This window comes from Phycodurus eques, chromosome 14 (assembly GCF_024500275.1).
Source record: "Phycodurus eques isolate BA_2022a chromosome 14, UOR_Pequ_1.1, whole genome shotgun sequence".
Classification (NCBI taxonomy): domain Eukaryota; kingdom Metazoa; phylum Chordata; class Actinopteri; order Syngnathiformes; family Syngnathidae; genus Phycodurus; species Phycodurus eques.
The window spans coordinates 9,062,686-9,084,594 of NC_084538.1; the positions used below are offsets into that span (position 1 = coordinate 9,062,686).

At 40.3% G+C, this 21,909-nt stretch overlaps 1 protein-coding gene across 1 annotated transcript in view; it reads right to left on the reverse strand.

The window, feature by feature from the left end:
• zgc:194887 (uncharacterized protein LOC571819 homolog) overlaps positions 1 to 21,909 on the reverse strand; it is a 33,825-nt gene that overhangs the window by 2,523 nt on the left and 9,393 nt on the right. Inside the window, exons 2-9 of the mRNA XM_061696434.1 lie at positions 3,174 to 3,277; positions 3,046 to 3,083; positions 2,699 to 2,957; positions 2,499 to 2,614; positions 1,790 to 1,840; positions 1,629 to 1,718; positions 1,431 to 1,535; positions 176 to 327 (exon numbers count right to left, since the gene is read on the reverse strand). Of these exons, the coding sequence (XP_061552418.1) occupies positions 176 to 327; positions 1,431 to 1,535; positions 1,629 to 1,718; positions 1,790 to 1,840; positions 2,499 to 2,614; positions 2,699 to 2,957; positions 3,046 to 3,083; positions 3,174 to 3,272 (910 nt within the window). The 5' untranslated portion in view covers positions 3,273 to 3,277. The remainder of the gene's footprint in view (positions 1 to 175; positions 328 to 1,430; positions 1,536 to 1,628; positions 1,719 to 1,789; positions 1,841 to 2,498; positions 2,615 to 2,698; positions 2,958 to 3,045; positions 3,084 to 3,173; positions 3,278 to 21,909) is intronic.

The window sequence follows — 21,909 nt, forward strand, 5'->3', positions numbered from 1 at the left end:
GTGTCATACAAATTACATGCAGATGCTTATGATCAAATATGGAAATAATAAGTTTCCTCCACGTCTTTGTATTCTTTTTACTGCTGTATAAGTCAAAGAAAGTTCATTATCTTTCAAATAACTTATTTACATTGAGGCTTACATGTGCTACTCAATTGAACAAAATACAATATACTTCGCATTCCAAGGTTCATGACCACGTTGTGCCGATCAGGGGGTAGGAGATGCAGGTTCTCTGCTTGGAGTGGCTCCATGTTGACTCCAAATAGACTCAGCAAGACCAGCAGCATGAGCCGCACGAGCCACACTTGAAATATTATCATCCTCCTGCAGACATGTTTTAGACACATCAAGCTTAAGTGACTATAAAATCACTCAACGCTACACCCTAAGAAAAAAACGTCTTACCTTCTCTGGAGTCACCAGAGTAAAAACAATTCAGCAAATCTTCTCCCACACTGCCGCTTCAATCAAGCACAAATAAAAAGTGCACATGCAAAAGCAACGGACCGTCCCTTTCAATCTCGGCTGGACTTCAGCCTCAACTTCAAATCACAATGGCAGACGCCGACCCTTCCGCTTATCTGTGTCACGTTAGATAAAGCCACGTGTGAGTGGTAAGATGAGTCAGCTCATATGTCTCGCCAACTGCAATCCCTTCAAGAGGTTATAAGGCTGAAGTCCAGACCAGGCGGGACCCCTAAAGGTTCAGCTCCTAATAACTGACAGCTCAGCTCAAGTGCATTCAAGGTGAAATACCAAATTAACCATGGGACCTGAAACTCCTTGTTGGAACAAAGAATGTGAACAACACATTTAACGTTCACTGCTTGACAGCAACGCATCAACATCTTCATGAAAAACAGCTATTTCAGATGGAAAAAGGACAAACACATGCTGTAACGTTTCTTGTCTGATTTTATAACTACAGAATGATAAATCTGTTTGTGTTTAGGATTACATGAGACCATTACACATTTTCAGAACCTCAAGGGATGGATTTGTACTTGAGGAACGTTCATATTCTGGCTCTTCATGGATGGAAAGTAAGTTGAGACAGGAAGGAATCGATGACCTGCTGGGAAAATAAGGTTTATCAGGGAAACCTTCTGGTTTTAGACAGCATAATGGTCCTACATGCACCATTGACCTTTGCCATTTCTCCAGCAGCTCCAGGAAAAGACTTCAGTTTTGGCTCTTGATGCCACAACTCCAGCAACTGCTTATTAAAGACGGGGAAGTTTCTGCGACAGATAAAAATTGAAGCTGAATAAAGGTGTAAAGTATTCTTGACCTGGGCTCTAGTTCCAGGAATTAATTGAACCCTGAATGCAAACATGTCAAGAATGTGCATCTACACCTTGTGCTTTGGTTGACTGGTTAGCTTGTTAGATAACACGTCTACAAAAAATAAGTGTGAAAACACATACTTATCCAAAGAAGAATCAGTCGATCCAGTGCAGCCACTCGCTGTAAGCTTTTCCCACCAACGTTTCAAAACGGAATGGATCCACATTAAACCAACCGTGACATATCTGTGTGGACGAATGACCGACGCGTAGACTTGAATCGGTTATATGCAGTTGAAAGCAAGTGTGACAGCAGCTTATTACATGCGGAAAACTCACTCTTCGTAAGGACTGACGAGGAGCTGGTGAACCAATGGGAACAGGTCCACGCAACAGCCGATGGTGATGTTGGGAGCGTCATCATCCATGCTGCACAGAACATTACACGAAACTAACATTTACTTACTTCAGTTGGAGTCAGTGAAAGTGTTCGTGCTTACCGTTTACTTATCAGAGGGAGCGTGTCGACAAAGACGCTGGTATCTTGGATTCTGTGTAGCACAGATGAAATGACAATGTGTATCTACACCATGTTCCATGTGTCAATGACACAAAACATGCAGTGATAAACAAACGTGTGAGAACACCACCCAAAGTAAGGCCGATGCCCAGAGTCTGCTTGCGTGAGGTGAGCTGTGGTCCACAGCAGCTCGTTACGAGTGTTCTCATTTTCTATTTGTGTGTTTGTCCCCATGAATAAATGGCCGAAGGTGCATCAGGGACTGTGGGTCTTCTTGGCCACATGCGAAAGCATTGTAGTACATTAAATACTCAATTGTTTTTCTTTTTTCCCTAACTCCAGTGTCGGTGCATCTGAAGCTTGCCCCTCGCTAAACTTAGCTGGGGAACTTGTAATTCAATGATTGAATTATTGTTACAGAATGTTCAAGACGACAAAAAACGGTAAAGCACATTTCTCAAGATGTCTGATACTGGCGTTCGTGAACAGAAACACTAGTTTTAGTGGTTGAATGACATGTCAGAGAAGCCCAGTGAGCTGGCTCACGTTTGGGTATACATTTGTGAAATTCCTGATTGCTGTTTAAAATGGTAAACGGTTAAATTAAAGCATGAAAGCACTTCAGGATCCTGGACAGTCTCACTTTCATGTTAGGTGGTCTAATACATACGTTAAGCACTGTACAATACCTCAGGAAGTATGTTATCAACTCTCCAAAATGTCTCTTCCACAGTGTTAAGGCCACTTTGAGTCTCAGTTTTCTTCCAAGGAGCACCTCAGTTATTGTGCTGTGATCCCTTGTGAGCTGAAAAAAAAATAAACAAATACAATTGTAATGATTCCAAATAATCGACAGTGACCATGACATACGTTTACTTTTATTTCTGACCTCATCAAGTTTCAAGAACTCATCCTGTTGAGAACCTGTCCTCCCTGTATTGTGGTTACTGTTTGCCGTCAACACCTGAGGGTCCATGTCAAACATCTGCCGCTGAATATCCCTTGTGCCAGTCACCTTGTCGTCTTTCTTTGCTGCATCGTGTGTCTTGCCCGAGCCTTGGGGCTTCTTCCGAGCCACCACCGAATGACGCGTCTTCCTCTTAGAAGACACGACTCGCTTGACTCTGCCTGGATTGTTGCCAGAGCGACTGACGGGACACATGGGAGGTGGGGTGGGCGGGGGGACTGTTCAAAGAATCTGTCAACAGTGCGACGCGGTGATCATTAGGGCCGTACCTCTTTTTGTTGAACTCCTCTTTTTTAGCACAATCTGCCTGAAAATGAAACAAGAAATATTTGTATTGTTACGAAAAGCACAATGACACACAGGACTTGACCGAGGACAAAATGCAGATAAGAGTCACCTTGTTACCCCCATGAGAATAACTGACTCTGTACTGGGAAGACTCAATCTCCAGGGTCGCTTCACGAAGTCGGTCTACGTCTTCCAAATTGCAGTCCATTATACCTTGAGAAGCAGATGTATACATGTTCAACTGCCTCCACAGGCACTTTAACCTGTAGTTTTGCATCCCAACAGTGATACCACTCGTGGTTTGGAGCAGACCTCTAACTTGGAGGTCCTGACAAAGACATGATCTGGATGAATGAGAATATTCACAGGCATGAAGGAAATATCTGCTACCCATAATCCTTTTCAGCAGCAATGTTTTAATCAACAGGCATAGAGACGAAGTTCTTCGACTCTATGCAAAGACGCACGGGAGTTCAACTCGAGAGACTTCCGTCAGGAACACTCGCCATCGCGCGTTGACGGCGGTTAGGAAAAGTGGAGTTGAAGTCGTTTTAAAGAGTGCTGTCTTTTCCTGTGTTCGAGAGGAGGTAACTTTTCATCTCGCCTTGCCCCGGCCAACGTTTTCCACAAAGCTCAAGGAAATGTGGTATAGCAATTAGAAGATTTTACTTTTCGTAGAGGCCTTCGGTCACGATGCTAATTCTTTGGCAACCTGGGAGGAATTTTCTCTGCTGCACTACACAGCAGCGAACTGACAGGGAGATTGAGCATGAACATTGACTATTTCAGAGAGACAATAATAACACCAGAGATACTTTATTTTTACAGATCAGTTTAGCAGTTTGAACACTACTCTGTATTACAAAATCTGAACAGTCGCGAAAGAGAGCCTTCAATAGTAAGGCTCCTCCATACTTGGTGGGGTTGGTGTCATTTTATTGTCCTGTTAGGTTACTGCGATCGGCTGACTGACGAGATTAAAAAGTAAAGTTGACCGAGCCTTTCAGTCTTCGGCACCCAAATTTTGACACACACTTCCTCTTGAGCTAAGTGCTGCCTCTTCAGTGGACATTTAGTAGTTAAAAACACATTTGTTTAGGCGGGCATTCAGTAAGATTAGATTGTTTTGATTTGTTTGGATTTTATTGATTTTGGTTAGATTTGATGGATTTCTGTTTTTCATTGCATTGTAAAATGTAAAAAGTTGTGATTCAGCATTTCATATAAGACAGCATTATTACTCTGTGAAGGAAGCAATTTGTGAGTTCGCTGAAAAGTGTCATATAAACAAAATGTACTTAATTACATATTGAAAAGGGGAAGGATTCAGCTAAGGCCAAAATTATTCATACACTGACCAGATTTTGAATTTAAGTGGCATGGAACTTTTGTATAATAATAATAATAATAATAATAATAATAATTGATATTTCACATAACTTCTAGCAGTCATTTGTTGCCCTTGCAACATTTCCAGCTAAAAGCCACTTTGGGTTCAATTGTATGTATTTTTTTGATGTTTTACCTGAACACAAAATCGTCACTGTTACAACGTTTGTTTTCGAGGAGGCTTGGCCTGTCCTGTGACATGCACGAGATTGTCTCTTCCTAATATCCTATATTCAAATAAGACATTTGCCCACTAAAGACTACTGACAGCAAATTTCCTTCAACACCTAATACTTTAAACTCCACTCTGATCTTCTACCAATGCCGCAATGACAGATGAGATCAACTGACCCGTCCTGTTCCCAAAGGCATTCCACTATTTATTATCTTTGGGTGTCAAGGCCCTCAGCTGTGGCTAGGACTGACATCATTAGTGGCATTTTTGTGAAATGCCATCAGCCTGCGGTGAAAGGTGAGACTTGGGGTCAGTCGCCACAAACATTGCAGGAATAAAATAACATTCAAAACCCTCAAATTTCAAGGCCCAATAGTGTGTACGCTCATCGGAAAACCTTGCAGATGCCATCTGTGATATTTAGAGGGCTTCATTTTAATATCATTTTTCTTAAAATAAGCTGTATTAATGCAAATGCAGAGAGAATGTAAATAGAATCAGCAAAAAAATGCTGACCACAAATCATTCAAGCTGTGTTTTCATTTGGAACTAGAATGGCCCGCAGTCATGCACAGACCTCCGCCGTGGATGGACAGTCCTAATTTGGATCACCACTAAACTGCATTGCAATTGCATTATACTTGACCTTTTCACTCATATCTTGATTATTTGTTAGTATATTTAATACTGGCATCACGGTGTACAAATGGATAGCATGTCTGCCTCAGCGTCGAGCTCAAACATCTTTCCAAATCTGCTCGGCGATATATTCCTACAAAAAAGTGTTTTTTTTAAAAAAACAAATATCCAATTTCAGATTTTGATTATTTTGCCAAAGCAAATGAGAATATTTATTATTATTATTATTATTATTATTATTCCCCTTCTGGGATTTGCTTCATTTCATCTGATACCTAAGAAGCTTTTGCAGCAAGTAGCTTTTCCCTCTATGAACTTAATAATGGACAAAAATATTATTTTCTGTACAGATAATGTGAGTGCTTCCTCATGGGAAAAAAATGTCCCTTTGTCAAAATATCTTACATTTTTTAAACGTTCAATAATGTAATATCACAAAATGAGCCGTTGTTGGTGCATATATCTTTCGTCAGCTGTAAAAAAATAAATAAAATAAATAGAAAACAAATCGGCCTGACGAATAAATTTTAATTCATTGATAAAAAAAAAAAAAAAAGGTTAACCGCCCAGCACTAATCGAATCTATGGCCACTCTCCATGCTTCCTCACAATTCAGCCACCCTCATACCGACGAACCAGCGAGGCTTCAATGTTTACATGTCTGGCCTTACCATCTGCACTAATGTGGCTTTACGAAGAAGCCACTAACAGTCGTCTCTTGTTCATGGCCCCACGTCCTGCCTGACAAGACAAATCTCTCTGCATTACATAACGGACGTCAAGCTTCTCCATCCCTCAATGTGTGTTTTGTTCTGTGGTGTTAAAAGTCCCAAAAAGTAGCAGGCCTCTGTTTTTCCTTCCTTGTTCTTTCTGCGTTGTGCCCATTCTCTTGTCTATTGCTACACTTCTTTTTCCAAACTTTAAGCCTAACGGGTAAAAAGGCAATTTAAACAGGACTGACCACAGAATGTTACAGTCAGCATTCCTGCAGGATGAGAGCAACCTGGTCCAAGGAATATGCTAAGGCCCCAATCAAGACGCTCTTTGTTCACCGGGCACACTGTGCGGTTTAATCAGTCAAAAAAAATGGAAGTCACTGTCGCTGGGCGAAACAATGTCCTGTGATTAGAGTTACTTATGCTTCCGAAAGAATACAACATCAGGATTAAGTGGGTATTTAGGGGACTCCGAAGCTCATCAGACGACGACAGGGAAGAAGTGACGCGGAGGGAACATCTCATTGGGACAGTTTAAGATTGAACTCATCCACACTGAATGTGACATCCAGCAGATTTCCATCCTTTATTTTATTCGAACCGAAAAACAAACACAGAGGAACACGTGATTGGTTACAGAACAGAGGATGACGCACCTCAAGCACAACTGCCACAGTATGGATTACACAAATATACCGTCCATTGATTACAGAGAAACTTTTCCACAGCTTTAAACCCTTGTGGTAGACATGCTGTGTGATTAGCCCTTGACGAGCATGCATGCTATTTGTTTGGATTCGGAGAGATTTGATTGATTATCATTCATTCATTCATTTTCTTTCCCGCTCGTCCTCATTAGGGTTCCACTTTGTTCATGTGACTTTTCATTGCACTTTCTAACCACCAGAGGGTGGTATGAATTCATTTGAAAACAGACGTTCACGTTTACAGTTATAAATTAGCCACAGGGGCAGACCTGTATGCATTACTTGGCTGGACTGATGGTCAATAAAATAACAATTCCATCGTATGCATTGGACCTTAAAAGGCCCATGCAATCCTGGCCTAAGCAGGACATCTTAGCCTTACATACAGTTCAAGACAAAAAAAAACAAAAACAAACAAACAAACAAAACAAAAAAACCACACAAAATGAAAATTTGGAATTTCATTTAAAGAGGCCCCAAATACACATCTTTTGTACAAGTGCTACCAAGTTTGTGTACTGTACACTGAGACGGTCACAGGCCAAACTCTGTGTTAAATCTCGGAAATTGGTGGTAAAATGGTGGACATCTTGAAACCTTGAAGCTGTACAGGGAATATATTTGTGTATTTTTTAAAGGACAGTGATAACAGTGTCACATTTGCACAGGTTCCTCCAGAAACATGCTCCTGTTGGACTTTGAAGAGTCACGGGGGAATCTAGAAACAGTAAAAGAGTCCAAGTCATGTTCGATTTGTATTTATGTACAGCACTGTTTCAGCTGCGGTTGGGCTTTAAGTGCTATACATATAAATAACTGCTGAGTTGAGTCGAGTTGAGTTTGTGTAAGCACAGAAGTCAAACAGACTAGAAGTAAGAGTGTGTACTCTTGACACAGGCGTCAAATCTTCACCTAACAAAACAAGCGCCATTCCTGCAATGCAACAACGACAAATAATTATCCACTTATTCATGTCTGACAGACTATGAACACGTTTTGAAAAGCTCTGTAGTTAATCATTTGATATAAACGATTATTATGAGGATACACTTTGCCAGAGTCAAAATTGATCAGGAAGAAATTAGTTGTGGATGGAAAATGAACAGGATTGCAAGTAATAAATCAGGCTTGAAAAATTCTTGTAAATCAAAGATGATCATTACTATTATTGGCCATGGCTATTCAATTCACCACCTGTGTCTCCACAGAAACAGCCTGACTCATTAGGTTTTGACTTATTCCAAATAGTCTCTGTGATTTTCCCTTGTTTTTTTTTGCACTTTTATATTTACTGTTTTCAGGTTTACAACAAATTTTCTATCAGATCACTCTTTATGAAGTGCTCTTATATGGGTGGCTGTTCATCAGGGCTGGCGCCTCTATTTCATCTCATTCTTACATAACATTACCGTAAAATGATCCTCTCCATCAGCAACTAATGACCCATGTAGAAGAAGAAGATCTCCTGCTGCCTTCATGTTGGATTTGAAAACCACAAAGTGAAGGGTAAATGGGAATCAGGGAGAGCTTTCCATGAAATATTTCCAGGTGTCGTTTTTGGAAATTTATATCTGATTCCATTCTGCATGTCCTTTGACATTTAAAGGCCATAAAGTTGCTGGTGCCTGCAAAGAACATCTGTATTTAGTATGTATCACCATACCTAATGGTGGAACCCCAATGGCAGCAACTCAACATTCGCGTCCTCGCACAACTACAAGATTTAAAATGGTCATGATTCCAAAGGGGTGTATTTAAAGGCCTCCTTCGTTGAGTGATAAGTGTTTCAAATATATCAAACTCAGCTGCGCAGCCTCTTATGACTCATCTCAACTTCACTCCAGGCTCCCCCGTGGTGCCCTAGTTTTGCAAATGTGGCTTCAGTCATCGACCACAATGGCAGCAACTGCAGTAAACTCAGATCCTGCAGCTCCCCTCTGAAAAACCAATGGGTGTTGTCAAGGAATCAATGTCTATTCCATCTCCTTTAATTTGGGGATGCAGCTGATGGCCTGGCTATAGCAGAGTTTACATTCCCCCCCCCCCCAAAGAGGCACCTCTTTGGAAGTTCAAAGCAGATGTTACCGCCACAGATTAATAGTCATGATACTGAGAGACGTAATGTATATTTCCATACATCCTTGACTCCTCTGCTAAAATGGACATACTGCACCAGAATTACAAATTACAGAGATGTTGAAAATATTCTTCGTGTTGAAAACACACCACAAACCAGTCTGTTGAGATCATCAGCATTTTACTGTATCTTCAACCTTTTTGGTTCTTAAAAACCTTGTGACTAAACACAAAAACTTATCGTATAGACAAGATTCTTCTGAAGATGTAACTTTGTTTATTAGGGGTGGAACACACTCGTCGACTAATTCCGCATTGTTCAACATTTAAAGCTTGAACCGACTTCCCGCTAATCGCGTGTTTTTGGCATCTTGTCTTCCAACTGGCCAATTTACTTACGACTCTATCGTCTGCTGCTATCGAAGGTCCGCAGCCAAATGTGACGCCAACAAGGCTACAGTGTCTTCATACATCTGTGCGGGTCTAAGAGTAGGAAAATAAACTTGTTGTGGATGAGAATTAGAATCAGTTAGCCTCACTAGTTTTGACTATTTTGATTGCCGCGAGTTATAAAAGATTCCTGGGACGAATCATGGCAGCGGCGCCAAGTACAAACGATGCGTGGGCAACAGCCGTCTATTAACGAGAACTTTATTTATATTACAACACGCACCAACCAACTTCATAACACTCGTGTTGCTTCTGACACTTTGCATAACACGGCATAGTGACGTACTATTCTACAAGCGTGTAGAAATATTTGACCAAAAATGAGACCGGTAGCATATATTTCTATTATATATATATGAGTGGAAATATATATTTACGTGAAACCAGTCCGTGTCGCAAAAAAAGTTGGGGACTGCTGCGCTGTGCTGAAAAAAATAGCAACGACGTCATCGATTCATCGACTTTGACTCGAGTTTTATCACATTATAGTCGACTACAAAACAATTGTTGTCGGTTAACACCTAGATACTGGCAATAGAAAGAGGGCCTGCACACTCCGGTACTTGACAACTAATGACAACTAACAGTAAGATGGAAGCAGAGGAGCGGTGAACTTTGTGCCTTCTATCTGCTGAACGAGACAAAGGAGCTATACAACTGCATGGCTGACTCATGACCACCTACAGGAGTCCTTCTCTGAGACAGGAAGATGTCTGCTTGTCAACTCCAGGACAGCTGCCCACTCCTATGTCCCAATAACTAAACAGTCACAGACCTACTGGCCCTGCGCCCGGCCGCCATCTGCGCTGTTAGCAACGCAAGGGAGGAACATGAGCAAGGCAGTCCCACAACCACTTAAAACTGCTTGGTTCATATCCACGGGACACACGTTCCCATTCGAGGTTTGTATAAACACTCCTATAAGCACAGAAAGTTCGGAGTGGACCTGTCATAATAATGTCTTGCCTATTGTCTCAAGCAAATGAAATGATGGCAGATTAAATTGTATGAATGAACAAAAAAGCACCTGAGAAGCAGAAAGTCTTCAATTTGATACTGTACAGTCCAATTGGCAGGAAGCTTACCGTAAAACTGACCAAAAAAGACTTGATTGCACTGAACATTGACACCCTTGTTTGTGTCAAGTGAAAAGTTAAATACTGTCAAGCCACACCTCCTCTTCCAAGTTCATGCAACAGCAACCATGGTAACCAAAAATAAACCCCGCAAGCGCAATAAATATTGTGGCTCTTATACTGTGTGTTAATTGTATCACTCTGGGACACTTTATAGTTTTATACTTGTCTGCTCTGTAGATTAGTTTTTTTCATTTTTTATTTTGTATGTGTTAAGATCATGGTTCAGTTTGATTTGGAACACAAATTTGTGTTCTTCTTTGGTACTTGAGCTCATAACATTGGACAGAAATCTCATCTTTTTTTAAAATGTTGTTAAAATTTGGACGAATCAAGTTCAGATACCCTATTGATCTGGTACACTGAGGAGTAACACACTGGTGACAATGTGCTCTGTAAGTATTTTCTTACTATGTGGAGGTTAAAGTAAAGCCTGCCCTTGGCGGTCATCTTACTTTCAGCACGTCTGCTCCACGAGGTCAAGACTGTGTATCATTTTAACGTGTATCCACAGCGGGAACCAGAGGTCCGTGCACATCATCAGCCTCTCCCAATTTCAACCAGGACCTTCTCTTCAAGCGTAATGAGTGGCTGAAGAAAGATTTGCTGGGGAACCTTCTCTATACATCAAAAGCAGGGGCGGGAAACTTATGTGCTCGAGGGCCACATTTCATTTTTTAAGACGAACAGAAAGGCCAAGGCATTTATAGTTAATGCATAAAAAACACAAATGTGATTTTAAAATATTGACAAATAAATGTTAGATAGGCTGACTGTACATTTATTACAGTTTACATTATGTTAATAATACAATAATTCATTTCCATTTTTAAATTTGTGTAATGGTTACGATGGTTATAATGGTTATCCGCCTCACAGTTCAGAAATCATGTGTTCAAATCTAGGCTCTGGCCTTCCTGTGTGGAGTTTGAATCTTCTCCCCGTTACCTTTCTCCGGGCACATTTGATGCATTACATTGTTTATTTGACAATGTTTTGTATCGTATTACCAGATTTACAATAAATCACTTAACAAAACTGAAATATTACCAAAAAATAATGAAATGAATGAATTAAAAATAAATAAAAACATCGAATAAACAGGACCCTTGATAATGTGAATGCTCGGTGGAGCAGATTAAAGAAGAGAGGTGGCCATATGTGGCATTCGGGCCATACTTTGCTCACTCCTGATCTCAGGTGTATTCACTTGACTAGAATGCTGCTGGAGCGGTGTTGCGACAAAGACCAATGCATGCATGCCATCGTCATGATTTCCATTTCTACAGTATATCTTGGGTCAGGCAGGGACACGATTGTTAACGTTTTATAGCGATGGTAAATGCGGGCCTAACTTCTCCAGCAGCTGTGTGCGACGAATGGGTGTTTAGGTGAACACATTTGCACGCTCAGGCAGACTGATGTACTTGACAGTTGAAAAAATCCCAACATCCCTTCAATTCAAAAAGCAGGACTTTGGCCTGGCTGACATTCCATTTGCAAATGTTTTCCTTGGATGATGTTTCTCAGACCGTTTGTTGAGTTTAATTATTTAACTGCGATGACGCTTTAAAAGTTTTGACTGCTCTAATTAGCAGGAGAAGGATCTGAGACTTAATTGACAAAGCATATCTAAGAGTTTATATCTACTGTATATTCCATTTAAAATATTTATTTTTTACTTATGTGGGACTATTATCGAATATTTTTCCCAGGTGTGGATGTGGAGCTATGGTGTCCATTTGGGAGTTTGTGGCTTGTCTATGGTGACAGTCCGGCCTTCTAAATCTACATTAGTCTTATTCATTATTCTTGGATGAATCAAAGAAACGAGCAATGGTTTTCTCTTTAAGTGGACATTTGGTGCACAGAGCAGCCTGTATACGAATCCCAGAGCTCGAGTGTGCATTTTTATAGTTTCTGTCTGCTGTGAGGACTTTGATCGCAGCATCACTTTTAGCAGATTTCCACATTAATACACAAATAGACTGCAAGGCCAACAAAACTTGACCATGTATTCTACACAGGCATCTCTGTTTTGCAGGCTTAAAGACTCTATCCCAGATATTCCACTTGCCGAATGTTGTCTGATGTGGTAGCGCTAACAGCGCCTTATATGCTTTGTCATCCAACCACAGGGTTAGTGGCAGATCAAAACCTAGTTGTGCCAAGACTCTACGTACTCTGTGAATGTCGCACGGCTTTGTGGAAAGAGCTCAAGAGACACTCGTAGCTCCTAATCAACTTGAGGTTTTAGCTTACAGCTTCAGCTGCATGCAAATGCTCAAGGCCCCCAAATTTTACTTGGAGCGGGCAGCTGATGATCACGTGAACATAGATTTGAAGGTCTAAGGCTAATGTAGAATTAAAATGTTTCTGTGCAACATTTCAGCAAGAAATTAGTTGATCAAAAGCCAAACTAAATTAAATGTCAGACAGCAACCCAGAAGATATTTTGAAGATTAACTTTACTTTATTTATTTTGTACTTACAGTATGTTGTTTTAAACAGGGCATAACGGATTCATGTTTGAAAATTATACATATATACATATATATATATATATATATATATATATATATATATATATATATATATCTATAAACACATCATGTTGTCATTCCTTCTTGTGGCTTATTATCATATATATCAATTATCATTATGTCAACATTTCCCTTTGGGAATGGTTGTTAGGAATAATAGGTATAATGTAGTTCCTAGTGATGCACACAGGCTCTATTCCAAACACCCATTTAAGTTACCAAATAAGACCTGTTGACTGTTTATAAAGGGTTAAGCATTTTTTTAAAAAAGTAAAATTCTGGGAATACACTTAGGCCGATCAAGTTACTTTCTATCACTCCATTAAAATGAAATTTTTCTTTAACCCTATCAGGATATTGGAAACTTCTGAGTGGCAAAAACAAATAGACAGATGGAAATCTCCGCCTACACAAACATTTCTTATGTAACCTGGAAATGCTTGTGGCTTGGGCGCATGCAGAATGACAGAGGACACTTTCCTGAGAGGAGTGCTTCTGATGTCGCATGTCTATTTACTACTGTGGTATTTTTTATGGTTTAAATATTGTCAATAAATGCAGGGCAACAGCATTTCAAGTCTGTTTCATATAACGTATTAGAACAATTGCCTAAATCGTTTTTGAACATTATTGGAAAACAAGGAAAAACACAACAAATTCAATTCTGAGTCACAGACAAAGAAAAAACAATTTTTAGCATTTTTTTCTTTTTAAATATTGTGACAGTAAGTTAAAAATGACTTTGGTTGCATACCTACCGCTAACTGCCACTCAAACATCCTCATTATTGTAAAAGTATCTGTAGCCAAGGATCGACCTGCTCAGCCTGTACGCGATATATCGCTGCCTCCCCCGCCGAGATGAGGAAAAGGTGCCGTCCAGGGCAGTCTGCGTACACTGGCCGGGCGGCGAGAGACGAGAGTATCTGCAGCCAGACTGTATGTAACCCAAAGTGGATCATTGCGCTTGTTTACAAATGTGATCACTTTTATAGTCCAGTAAAAGCTGTCCATTTTTCCACTTTGTCCTCCAGAAAATTCCAAAAATCATATGGGGAAAGCTCTGGCTTTTAATAATGAGCGTGCCACATGGTATACACGTTCGCCATCATTTGTGATTTCCTAGATTGCAGAAAAATGCACTGATCACAATCCAGGAAAAAGAGAGCCCACCGAATGTGTCGCTTCATCTTATTCGCCCCTTGTTGATTCATGGTGTGGTTGTGACAGAGCCACGGCAGAATTGTGATATACTTATAAAGAGCTGTTCATGACAGACATTATTATTTGGAAAACATTTGCTTTTATTGACGTTGTACTTATTATGTCAATCATTTTCTTCAATAAAGAGCTTTGGCAGACCCTGTTTATGTGCTTGTAAAAATAAATAACACTTAACATTTTGTCCCGCCGAATAATGCAGTAGTCTGTGAGAGGCTTTGAACATTTTTGACACGAGATTGGAATTGGAATTGATTTTAACTTAATTACCTTAACATAATTTGTTTTCTATACAGTTTCTGTAGTTTGTTCTAGCTGACGTAGGGCGAGAGACAGACTATATCCTGGACAGAATATCTGTCATTTACATGACTGACAGAGGAAGTCTTAAAAAACACATAACATACAAATTTTTGGTCTGAGAGTAGAGTACCCCAAAGGACAATTTTATTTTATTTTATTTATTTATTCATTTTTTTATGTTGGGTAAAATCTTTCTTTGCCCAAAAGTCTGTTTTTGGTGACACAAAATCCATACTTCATGTGTACAGAAGGCTTAAAAACCCAGACAATACATATGTTTTGAAAAATCCCTCGTTCGTGTAGAAATGTCTGCCACATCAGTAAACCTGATCAGAACCAAGTAATTTGTAATGACACATCTACAGCAATTTCCCTGTTGCCAAGCATATCACTTAGTACACCCATGACCACATGAGATTAAGATGTAGATGTCTATGTCTACACACAAAAAATTAACATACGCTCCGTATTAGAACTTCTTCAGTTAAACTTTGTGGCTCACCAACATGATCTAATTTCAAGAGTCTCAACAACAAACTCCATTAGAAGACATGAGATCTCTGTGTAACGTTCATAATCTGGGAACCAGGCACATATGTTATGAATTCAAGGTACTCAAATCCTAGGTTTGGAGGATATTTTATCAGTTCTTCAGCTCAGTGTTACTCCACAACTAAAGCGTGAAAATGAATCAGTCTCGGAGCACCAAGACAAACAGCTAAATATATCCCAGTGTGGAAATAAACAACATTTTTCTGGGAGGTCTCCTGGGTTTGAGAAATGGTGAAAATGACATCAAATAATCCTTTCGTGTCAATTTTCAGAACACAACGTCGTAAATCACTTAGATTTGTATCACTGTGTTTGTGTTGGTGTGGCACAAAACGTACTGCGGTTTATCTTCAAGTTAACGCTGGAAGCCTGTGGCTCAAAGTGGAAATCAAGCCTTTAGGATCAAGTTATTTCATGGTATGAATGGGTTTATGCCACCATCCTTACTTAAAGTATAACGTACAGCTATTACGAGGAAATTTTCCAGCTCCAACCACAGAGCAGGCAAATCACCAACACAGTGCCATTGATCAGCAACAATTTCCCAGGAACACATTAGTTTAGCCTACGATTGGCTGGCAACCAGTTCAGGGTGTACCCCGCCTCCTGCCCGATGACAGCTGGGATAGGCGCCAGCATGCCCGCGACCCTAGTGAGGAGAAGCGGCTCAGAAAATGGATGGATGGATGGATTAGTTTAGCTACTCTTGGCACACACAAGAAAAACAAGTGCAAGGGCCCGTGGTCTTGCTCCTGCAATTTTTTGGTTTCTACCTCAGGTTACAGTCTTCAATCAAGTTGTCACGACAATCAAGGGATTTTTGGGCCATGCCTCTTGGAGAAAGGTGTTTTTCTCGAGAAAAATATAGCAAACCCGCCGGGGACTCCTCTTTGTCTGCAAGGAAGCGGCGGCTTGTGCCAGGGGACAAACAGTCAACCCATTAACTTTCAGTCTCGACATTAGCGAGGCCTTGAGAGCTTGGCGACGATGCGGGTATGCTACCAAATTGGTTGGTAGCACTCAGGAATGTTGTTGGGTTGAAGAAGTTCTTCTCATCTCCAGATCATGAAACAAGGGTCGCACTCGGTGAACTCCAAAACATGCACTCTGAATTAGGTCATGCACATCTGGCTAAAACAAAATACAAAGCTGCTGTCTTCTGTCACAGAATGGCACTACTCACCATAAATTGAATCCGGCATGCTGTTGAGAACATTGCCAGATTCATTGAACTATCACATGTCCTGAATTGTGTACATGCCAGGCAGCCTGTCCTATCTATTTGGTTGCCGTCAAGTTCCCGCTCTCTCTCAAGTTCTCACTGAGACCTTTCCCTATTGCAATGAACACATGAATGAAAGCGCATTACTCAAGATATCACTCACCTACCTGTATGTAATTTCAGTCATTATTATATTACAATGTCATGGTAAGATGCAGATGCACTGTGTTTTCTAAGAGTTTCAACAAGAGAACTCCATTTAAACCATCATGTTGTAATTTCACGTTTCAGTAGCTCAACCCTTCCTCATTTCAAACACCCCAGTGAGACTAAGGACACTGTTTCCAAACTTCCAGGCACGTGCAGAGACCTCACTTTGCACTCTCTCACATCAGGGGAACAAATAGAGAGACGGGAAACCACAAGCTCTTTGAGCATTTTAAACACACGCCTACTGCTACCATTCAATATGACATTTGCCCAGTAGAAAGAAATACCATGCCTAATGGAAATCGTTAAGCCCTGCAAGAGTGTTATTCCAAGGGCATAACCTGACTGCAGACATTCGACAATATTTCAACACCCTATTTCCCATTGGGATCTACAGCAGGATCACTGCAAACAGCCACATAACTCTGATGCTACTGGTGTTAATGCAGTGAGGGATCTTTCGGCACTCTGCAATGTTAAACAAAACCACTTTTTCTAAACGAAATTATTATTATTATCATTATTTGTAAACCAGTGGAGACCTTGTCCATTTAGATGTGACATGAAAGGTCTTGGCTACACGTGGGTGTGAAGTAGAAAGCCTGAATGCAGTCTGTGTCCTCAAAGACACATTTTAGGCGAAATGGTAATTATCTCAGGGGGATGGAATCCAGTGTTGTTTTTGAAAGAGTGATCATGCCCGACTGACAGTATGTCGGTTTTCAATGTTTACGGAGCGCTTTAAGGTCCAAATGAATGGCCAATTTCAGTTCTCCATTGCACCTTGAAAGGAAAAAAAACATGATCATCTTCAGTAACCTGTTAATGTGGACTGACTGACACACCCGCTACCAAAAACACAGATGTCTCCAATCACAGACAAGAACATACTTAACTAATCTGTCCAGGAACAACAGTCGGTTTTGTCATTAGAGGACATATCCTTGGCCTTGTGACATGCAGCCATCCGATGCTGAGAGACAGGTAGTCTATGTCCTGCTGTCTGGGGACATCTTTTGATTATAGTTTTGTGTGGCTTTAGAGGAACTAGATTTATTGACTTGTCACTAGTGGGATAAAATATATCCAAAGAACATGACATTACGCTGTTCTTATGTCTACAACCCTGTTTAGACTAATAATAAAAAATAAAAACAACAACCTAAAAAGCTCACAGCATGGCTCCACCAGCAGCTACTATATGTGAGTCAGTCCACCAATGTGGTCAATATAGGAAAAGACCAACAGTTACTGGGTGGATTAGTATGCGGTTGTCTGCAAACCTTCTACGTCCAGGCAGTAAAATTACAACTATGTAAGTGTTATTCAGGCTACTTTTCTTTAGTGACAATGCTGGGCTGGTATGAATGAATAACTTTCAAATGCAAAAATCTTTTGAAAGCCCATCTATTCTTACGTATAATAGATCCCGTTTGCTATAAAACCTTTTGCGATCCTAAACCACCCTCTGCCATTAATCATTTTTTTTAGAACATTGAAATTAAAAATGTGTTTTAAAATGCATTTTAGTATCACAGCTAACAACAAATAAGCAAACATACAAACAAAAATTTAAAGAGAAACAAACACGCTTTTTAAATGCATCGAAAGGACTTTGTGAAATTGGGTGAAAGTTTTAATAGCACAGTGGGTTAGGACATCAAACATGAAATTATTTTGCAAAGCTTCGTTAACAAATCAGTAGTAAAAAATTTTTGTATTTTGCCCATAGCTGATATTATCTGAAAAAGGTTATTAAAAAATGTTGTCTTTATTTTTCTCAGGTTTCTGCGCCTCCCATGAACTCCAACCTCCAACGGAGGGGCTACTTAAACTTTGTAAACCTAGTGACTTACTGTCAAAAAAGTCTGCAGGATCAGAAATCATGTCATTGTGGGCATGAATTAGAATGTTATTATCATTACTGTACAATTTTCATATGGCTGTCAAATAACAGCCATATATATATGAATATAAATAATTCCACCAAATCTTTATTTTTATTTTATTTTATTTTTTTAAACCAAAGTGGTGACATTACTTTTTTCTTGGGTGACAACAGAAGAAGGTGATAATAATATTTACAATATTTACAAACAAATGCATCAGATAAAACAAGCCTCACAGTGTTTGTTGGATGTACAATCCTCTTTGGACCAGGAGGACCCTGAGAGAAGCAGATCATCGCGTGGCAAAGAATGGGTTTTTGTGTGGCCAGCGGCTCCCGAAGAAGCTTGTTTTAACAGACGCACACTGAAAGACTTAATGACGGTGTTGACAGCAGTCATACGAGATGTCTATGGAGGCTGCTGTGCTGTGGTTGTGAGGAGGCTACAGCTGCACACAGTGAGGTGGGGGGATGTTGTGGTCACCTTCTCTTTTTGTAAGCTCCAGAGAAATGAGCAACACAGGATTCCTCCAAAATGTGACTTTGGTATTTTCTTTCCCCCAAAATATCCAATTCAACGGAATACTCAACGCTGCGGCAGCGTGCTCGTTGTTATTGCCAACTAAAATGTATCCGAGGTACAATTTTCTCCAGTGCTGTCTCAATTCAACACAAGTGCATTGATATTGAACAGGGCAGACTAAATGGGTTTGTGTTTTCATTAGGAGCTGTACATATTTTGAATACATTGTGCTGATTAATCACAGAAAAACTCTCCAAAGACAATGTACAATGATTGCTGCATTGTATATTTTGTTCAAGCTATCTAAAAAAAAAAAAAAAAAAAACATCTATTCATCCATTTTATATACGACTTTCCCTCATTAGGGTCGTGGGTGAGCTGAAGCCTATCCTGGCCGACTTTGGGTGAGAGGCGGTGTACACCCTGGCCTGCTAGCCAGCTTATCACAGTGCGCATATAGAAAAACAAGCATTTACACGCACAAACACACCTACAGGTATAGAAAGTTCTTCAATTAACCTAGACGTTTTGGAATTGTGGGAGGAAGCACGTGGAAAACCTGCAAAATCCACACAAGGAGGCCGGAGCACAGATTCAAACCCCCAACTTCAGAACTGTGAGGCAGATGTGAAAACCCCTTTTCCACCATGCCACCACATACCTGCAGACTGCTTTCAAAGCAATATCTACCCAGTTGTGATCTTTGTTTGCTTTTTATGTTTGGGTGTCACTTTTCACATTGCCTTTGTATCTGACAATCCTTATAATCCATAATACTAATTATAAGACTTGTACAAGCAGGCATATGACATGGCTGGAGAAAGAGGTGCCGAAAACGAGAAAACAGGACACGCTCCCGTTGGTGATTTAGGACGTCGCAGCACCTCCAGGTCCTTCACTTTCCAGCCTCTAAGAGAAGAAGATGAAATACTTTTGGACAGACCGGGAGACACTGGCTGCCGTCTTTAATGCGCTTGCCTTGAAAAGAAAGCCACTGAAAATCTGATTACAAAAATCTGTTTCACTTTATCTCAAAGGTCAATTGTCGTTTGTCGCAGCTGCAGCACTCCTACAATGCAATCAAATGAGTGGTTTCAGAATAGGCCACCTGTTTTCAATTGTGAATGAATTGTGATGCAAACAGGTTGATTCCCATTAAGACAAAAAAATATAGTATAGTGTATCTTATGGTGCAAGCAGACCGCAGACTATTATGCAGCCAGATTGAAACACACAATACATTTGAAATGTCAGTTCATAGTGTGGGAAATAAATGCGATAGAGGCTTTTCACATCCCCTCAGTGTCTAATCTTAGCTTTATCTGGCCCAACCAGTAACTACGGGGTTAACGATGAAAGATGAGAAGTTGCCCTTGTGTTTAGTTTGGCACTTCACGTCTGTGCACTGGTCACATTATCTCTCCCCAAAAGTATGAAAACTAGTGTGAACTCAACACCCCCCCCCCCCCCCCCCCAACTTTATAAATGGAGTACTTTTTCCTTTTTTTGTGTTTCTTTAAAGGATTCATGTGCAGATGCTGCAGTACACTGGAGAACGGTAATCAACCCTGAGGCTACCACAGCGTGACAGTCGGCCATTCTCGTTTGTTTCCAGGAAACGTGGATTGGCAAGGAATGGGTCAAGGAAGAAGCTGCTCAGTTTTGGTTCAGCTGTGGATCCAGCGTATTTTCATTTACCAAAGCACATTGCAAGCCAGTTTTGCTTTTTTGAGTTGTGCCATTAATGAATAAAAAGTTCAATTTGCTTTTATCCGTGAAGAATGTGGTTCTAGACCTGCTCCATATGCAAAGTGCACTGAGATAACGTTTGTGAATTGGCATAATTTGCAGTCAGCGGTATTGGTGTGTAGTATCGTAAGTAAAGACGTAACGTAAGGAAGCATCGATGTCCAATCGAATTGTGAGGTTCTTAACAATGCCCAGCCCTAACGTTGCCACAATCTGTGTTTTGTGATTTTGATTATATTTTGTTTTATGCTATGCAAATAAGATCCCTCCAGCCAACCAGGCGTGCATCATTGTCTGGTTTCTTTCAGTCTGTGTCTGTTCACTGATGTTGTTGTCACGTGTCACGTATCGCTAGTTTTGTCATCTATGAGTGTTTTTTTGTTATGTTGTTTTTTTCAATTTGTGTTTCTTTGTTACATCGAGTCTTGATTTTCTGGGACTTTGTTAATTTATTATTTAGATTTTTCCATGATCTTTGTTCGCCTTTTTTGGTTCATGTAAATAAATACTTTTTCAAGACTCCTGAACTCCCGCCTTGTCTCCCTGGTTCGCTGTACTTAGTTAGGTCCATCACCTTTTTGCCACTACACAAACCTGCAAACTCTAACAAATGTACAAAGTATAAAACTGTTGATATGCATAATATGTATGCAAAATAGCTCTACTGCACATTGAAACTTGAAAATACAGACATTAAAACAATGGATCTAAATGTGCTAATAGTGTAGTCACATTCTGCAGTCACATTTGAACAACCGGCCACAAGACTGGAAGGTAATATCAAGCATCTGCAACTAACAGTACCGCTGAACTTTTGCAGAACGATCATCCTCCTATTCAGATTCCAAAAGACGACCAGGAGAACATTTGTGCACATGTGACTTTTGGGGCTTAATGAGCGTAATTCATCAAAACACGCTCCTGTCAAGTGCGCAGATGTGGGACTTAAATTCCAGCCATTTTCATGCCACTGATACATTCAAACAGCAGTCAGTCAGAGCAGCGTGAGTCATCCTTTTGGGCTGTCTGACTCAAAAGCATCTGCTTCCTCATGTACTCCCCTCGTTCCCACCGTCTTCCCTATGGTCAGTCATTGTTCACGTTCCCATGCACATGCAGAAAAATGACAAACACTTGTGAGCAGATCTAAAGTGATTTGCAATTTCTCCAACTAAAATGATAAGTGTCCCCTTGCTGCATATTGTCTCCAAACACTCGCATACGCCGATGAACCATGAGTGCTTTTAAATCATCCCTAAATCATGCAATATTGTCTGCGCTAGTGAGAACCATCATGTGCAGACTGTTGCTCTTGGAAAGGAAAGGCCTGACTCTTTCACGAGGTGG